The 5847-nt window shown below is 41.3% G+C and overlaps 1 protein-coding gene across 1 annotated transcript in view; it reads left to right on the forward strand.

The window, feature by feature from the left end:
- Positions 1-760: 760 nt before the first annotated feature.
- CMSS1 (cms1 ribosomal small subunit homolog (yeast)) overlaps positions 761-5847 on the forward strand; it is a 358453-nt gene continuing 353366 nt past the window's right edge. Inside the window, exon 1 of the mRNA XM_012652856.1 lies at positions 761-970. Coding sequence (XP_012508310.1) covers positions 907-970 — 64 coding nt within the window. The 5' untranslated portion in view covers positions 761-906. The remainder of the gene's footprint in view (positions 971-5847) is intronic.

The raw sequence follows: 5847 nt of genomic DNA on the forward strand, positions 1-5847 counted from the left end.
GAGCCAAGCACACTGCACACATTTAATATATTTTGTATGGTTTCTACTTCTGTGTTCGAAGACCAATCTGAAAAATATTGTCCACAATTACTTTGTAGCTGGCTCAGGGGGGGCTTCCTAGTCCATCCCTGCCACTTTGAGAACGAGACAAGAGGCACCATAGCTCTCTTATTTATAGTTAGGAAGCAACGGACTCCCTTCTTTCTTCCTTTCACAAACTGAGTGGGGTAGGGTCACAACCCAAGGAGGATGGGGGAAAGCGACTCTCAAGTCAGGGCCACTTGCGTCTTCCCGTGGGCGAGCCCTTCCAGATCGATCATATTTTCTTTACTCATATTGTATAAAAGGAGCAGAACCCACATCTACAACAAAGGCTCGATGAACTCTTGTGCACGTTTTCTAAGAGCAAACTGTACAAACATATAAACGCCCGAACACTGACACACAAGCCAAAACACACCCACGTGTTCGGGTCTTCTCCCGCGGCGCAAGTTCTTTGAAACTGAAGAGAGAAAAGTTGTCTTCGCATTGTTGTCTCACACTTTCGGCACAATCTTATCGGCGGGGAAAAAAATTTAAACCAGAATTGTTGAAATAAGTTATTAAAAAAGAAGATAATATCTTTTGTCTTATGCGTCTTCTTGTCTTTATGCTTTGAAGGGATTTATTTTGCGTTTCCAGACTGATCACGCCCGTCGGAGCTTCTGTGGAAACTGCGACAAGTCTGGAAGCCGCTGTCGGAGAGGCGGGGCGGAGGCGTGACGTCATCGCCGCGGGGCGGAGGCGACAGCGACTACCAGAGGCTCAGCGTGCTGCCAAGGTGGCCGCGGGCTTCACAGGCAGCGTGAATCCTGGTCGCCGTCCGTGTTCCGCAGGTGGTCCGCCCACGTCGAGTCCTGAGCGGAGATGGCAGACGATCTTGGAGACGAGTGGTGGGAGAACCAGCCGGCTGAAGCAGCCAGCAGCCCAGGTACCTTCTCCCTGCCCGCGCTTCTAAGGGGCCTCTCCCCCGAGCTCTTCGTGCGCCTCAGCCCCGGCCCGCTTCTGGCAGTCACAGTGCTGCACCCGGCGGGGCCGCGCACAGCCGGAGGAGCGCCCCGCCTTCGCGGGGGAAGTGGTGTGGGAGACTTTCTAACACGTGAAACAGACTAGTGTGAAATTAACTCAGATCTGCCTGCCAGTCAGGAAGGACCCTTTTCTAAGCTGATTTTCTTTTCCATATTTCTTGAGAATGGGTAAGAAAACTTAACGGTTTTTGTGAAGAGAGACAATTTTGCGTAGTGGTTAAGGGTAACCCCTGAACTAGGTTCAGACTACTTCAATTCAAATCGCGACTCCAGTACTCTACTGTTTGGTCTCCTTTTCCTGCCTTACCTGTGAAATAAGGATAACAATAATGGTCATTTCGTAAAGTTGTGAAGATTAAATGAAGATAATACAGTGCTGCACTTTAGCACTGTGCTTGGCCTATGATATATGCACAGTAAATATAAGTTACTGTATTTCTTGTTTTCATTATTGTAGTTTGGAGCTGGAAGAGGACTTCAATAGAGGTCATCCCTTTAAACTCACTTATTTTACAGATGAGGAACATGACCTAAACATGTCAAGTAACTAGACAAATTCACGAAGCTAGCTCTATCGGAAACAAGACTGGAACTCAGTTAATAACACAAAATTCCAACACTTTTTACTGTGCTGTGCTGTGTTTACCCACTCCCAATGCAGTGGGCATTTTATCCCTAAGTAGAGTAGCATTAAGTAACTCCCCACCTCAGGCTGGCCTTGAGCTTTTCAAGTTCCATCAGGTTTAATATGCAATTGTTTTGTTTTTGTTTTTTAAAATCATTTTTCAAGGTCTGCCTCTCTTCTTTACCAGATAGTATGATTTTTGCAGACAGGGGCAAAGTTGGATTCACATTTGTGTCACCTACAGGGGCCCTGCACTTGATAGACACTTGATACATGTTTGCTGCAAACAATCTTGAAATACTAGTTGTGAAACATTCATTAAAAATAACAAACTTTGGGCCCAGTGAGGTGGCTCACACCTATAATCCTAGCATTCTGGGAGGCCAAGGCAGGAGGATTGCTTGAGGTCAGGAGTTCAAGACCAGCCTGAGCAAGAGCGAGACCTGTCTCTACTAAAAATAGAAAAAATTAGCGGGGCATGATGGTAGGTGCCTGTAGTCCCAGCTACTCAGGAGGCTGAGGCAGGAGCATCGCTTGAGCCCAGGAGTTTGAGGTTGCTATGAGTTAGGCTGATGCCCCGGCCTAAAACAAACACAAAAAAAACAAACTTCAGTTGTTGTGTTGTTTCCAGAAGGGCAGCCTTCAGGTACAAACTAAGTAGATGTCATTTTTAGAAACGTAGCCAGTATAATATTTCCTTGATTAAACTTCTTGACTTCTGCAGTCTTGCTTCTCACAAATGTATTTCTATGCCTGAAGGAACAAATATTAGGTCATTAAATATAAAATGTCTGATTTCAAATCAAAAGTTTAGTTTATTATATCTCAAACAAGAAGCAGTACAGCTAATCAAAGTATGTGCCTAAACTATCAACAACACAGTTTTGCCATCCTAACAGTAGCTTGCTTATGCCAGCAGCAAAGAAGCCTGGGAACAAGTGGCAATGAAATCACGAAAGTCATTTTCCACAGCTTGTTGAGAATTTAATATTTTTCCTCGCAAGAAGTCGTCCAAAGCCTGGAAGAAGTGGTAGTTGGCGCAAGGTCTGGTGAATACAGAGGGGGACAGAGAGTTTCCAAATCCAACTTCTGTAGCGTTGTTTTTTGTGACATCTGGTCTTACAAAAAGATTGGTCTGTCTCTATTGACCATTCTCAGCTGCTTAATCCCAAGCATCCTCATCATTTTGTTCAATTGGTTGCAGCAGACATCTGTAATGGACTGACCAGGTTTCATGAAGCTATAGTGGATAATACTAGTGCTGGACCACCAAACAGACACCATTACCTTTTTCTGATGAATATTCCATTTTGGACTATGTTTCAGCACTTCATCTTTATCCAACCATTGTACCAAACACTTGCAATTGTCAAAAACAATCCATTTTTCATCACATGTAATGATACAATGTAGAAATAGTTCGCCTTTTTGTCGTGACAGCAGAGAAAGGCAAGCTTAGACACAATTTCTCTTCTGATTCTTGTTTAATTCATGCAGTACCCAATCTATCCAGCTGCTTTACCTTGCCCATATGTTTCAAGTGGTCCAATATTGTTGGAATAGTAAAGTCAAACCTTGCTGCTAATTCTCACATAGGTTGAGATGGATTTGCTTCCACTGCAGCTTTCAGGTCATCATTATCCACCTTGGTCTCAGGTCACTCATGTGGCTCATTTTCAAGATTAAAATCACCAGAACAGAATTTCTCAAACCATTGATGTACTGCGTGTTCATTAGCCACATCCTTCCCAAACACTCTGTTAATATTTCAAGCTGTCTGCGCTGCATTGGTTCCATGATGGAACTCATATTAAAAAATAACACAAATTTTTTACTTATTCATGGTTCCACAAAAATTGCTCTAAAAAAAATTTGAAAGATAATCACAAGCCAAAATGTGCGTTTGAAAGAATGAGGATGTACCTTCACACACACACACACACCCACACCCACAAACCAAGAAGTGTCAAAGCAAAATGTCAGAAGAGATATCAACTGTCAAACTTGGTATTAATACTTAAGGAAATCGGGCATTCCATACTTAATAACCTAATATATTTCTTTGCATCCCTGTGGTATTCCACATTTACTTCAATAACTGTCTCCCCAACTCAGGTGTTAGAAGCTATATTTTATGGTATAATTCAAGGATAGAGACTATTTAAGAAATTGAATTCTTTTGAGTAGTGAAGGGGACCTAATTGGTTCTAGTCCTGTCTCTGTCTCTTACCAGCAATGTTACTCTCAAGTTAGTCATCCCTTGGAAGAAATGAAATGAACATGTATTGAGTGCCAGATCTTTCATAAATACAAATTCATTTAATCCTCATAACATTCTTAAATGGTAAGTGTTACCTTTGTTTTTAAGAAACTGGGAAAAGTTAAATAATGTTCTTAGAAACACACATTGAAGAAGAGGTCTGGGAAGAATTTAGTCAAGTGTGATTGATTTTCAAAGTCACACTTTTCCCACTATTACTAGGTGGCTTCTCTGGGCCTCAGTATTGTGTATTTTGAGGGACCAAAATGAGGGATCCTTAGAGATAATCTTTGTTAGGGTTTTACTGTCAGTTTTAAACATTGCATCTAGTAGAACTTTTAATTACTACAGCTACCTTCAGCTAAGTTGCCAGAATTCCTATCAAGACAATGTGTTGGAGTCCCCAGTATCACCTTATTTCTTAAAGTTCCCTCTAGCTGTCAAACTAAGCTTTGAAAATTGCTGACATTAAATTTATCAGAGGCCTTTGCTTTGTTAATCGCTTTTAAGCAAAGTAAGCATGTAAGTTTCTTTGAAATCTGCTTGATTATTTACTGGCAATTTGCCTAACTGCAATGTGTATAATATTTCTAATTCAGAGGAAATCATAGCTGAACCAATTTCAGATTTCCTGATTCTTCTTATGTTAATGGGAAAAGATCGGCCTAAAATATGTGGATTATGTTTTGTTCTGAATGTCAAAGTAGAAAAAGCACCTCAAGTCAGAGAAAGGAAAGGCCTTAATAGTTGTAGTGATGCATTTATTCCTGTTATGGATTATGCTACTTTCCTGTAAAGATAAACATATTTCCCTGTCACCTGTTCCCAATTCACATGGTAGCAAGGTGATGGAACATTTTAGTCACTTATTCAACAAATATTTGTTGATTGTATGCAGTTTGTAACACTTGTCTAATGCGTCTAGCTATCTGCTTATTGTCTGACCATCTGAGAAACTGTACTATGTTTTGGCTGTTCTCATGTCTTAGATGTGGTATATAACTCAGAGATTTTTTTTGGCTCTTTAAAACCTATTATTTTTGTACTGAGTCATGCATTGCACTGGAGCTCAACATGGGACCTGGCACTTGGTGTTTGGTAGATGTTAGTGGAATAAATGCATGTACACTAGCTGCTACAGAGTCTTGGTCATCATATATGTAGGTACACATATAATTTCTCATCTAACCTGATATTTTTGAGAGTGGAAGGCCATGCACTTCGAATTTTGTAGGGACTATCTTGGTCCACCTGGGATATCTGGTCACCCTATTGATGACATCACTGGTGGCGATTGGAGTCATGGCCCAGGATAAGATAGCTGGGATTTGCCAATGCTAAGGAACGTGCAGCCCAGTCTGCCCCAGGCATAAGAGCCCAGGAATCATCTTATGGCATCGAATATTTCATTTCACTTATTTCCTTATTCCCTGCCTACCTTCAGAAACTATTTGAAGTGACTTAGAGTAAGCAATACATGCTGTAGAACCGTAATTTCAAAACATAAATGCTAAAGTGAGTAGATACAATGCCTGAGATTTTAATATAGTTGACTGGTCTGGGTACTTTCTCAGTGTGAAGCTGAAAACTGAGACAATGTCAGTCACAGCATGGATTTCATGACTTAGGGAGCAGGCCAAGAGATTCTGCAGTTGGAAGTAGTCACTTGATCATTCGCTCACTGAAGAGAATGCTGATTGCTTTCCCGTTTTAGTCCAATGATATGCCTAAAATTACCAAGTCGAGGGTCCAGTAAGCAGCTGAATATGTGAGTCCAGAGCTCCAGGTCAGGTACAGGCTGGAGATACAGATTTAGGAATAACTGGCACACAGCTTACTTTTAAAGATGTTCTTAGCAATTTGCAACTCTTAGCCCTAACATCTTTTTTTTTTTT

This window comes from Propithecus coquereli, unplaced genomic scaffold (genome assembly GCF_000956105.1).
Source record: "Propithecus coquereli isolate 6110/MARCELLA unplaced genomic scaffold, Pcoq_1.0 Scaffold40, whole genome shotgun sequence".
In the NCBI taxonomy this organism is placed as follows: domain Eukaryota; kingdom Metazoa; phylum Chordata; class Mammalia; order Primates; family Indriidae; genus Propithecus; species Propithecus coquereli.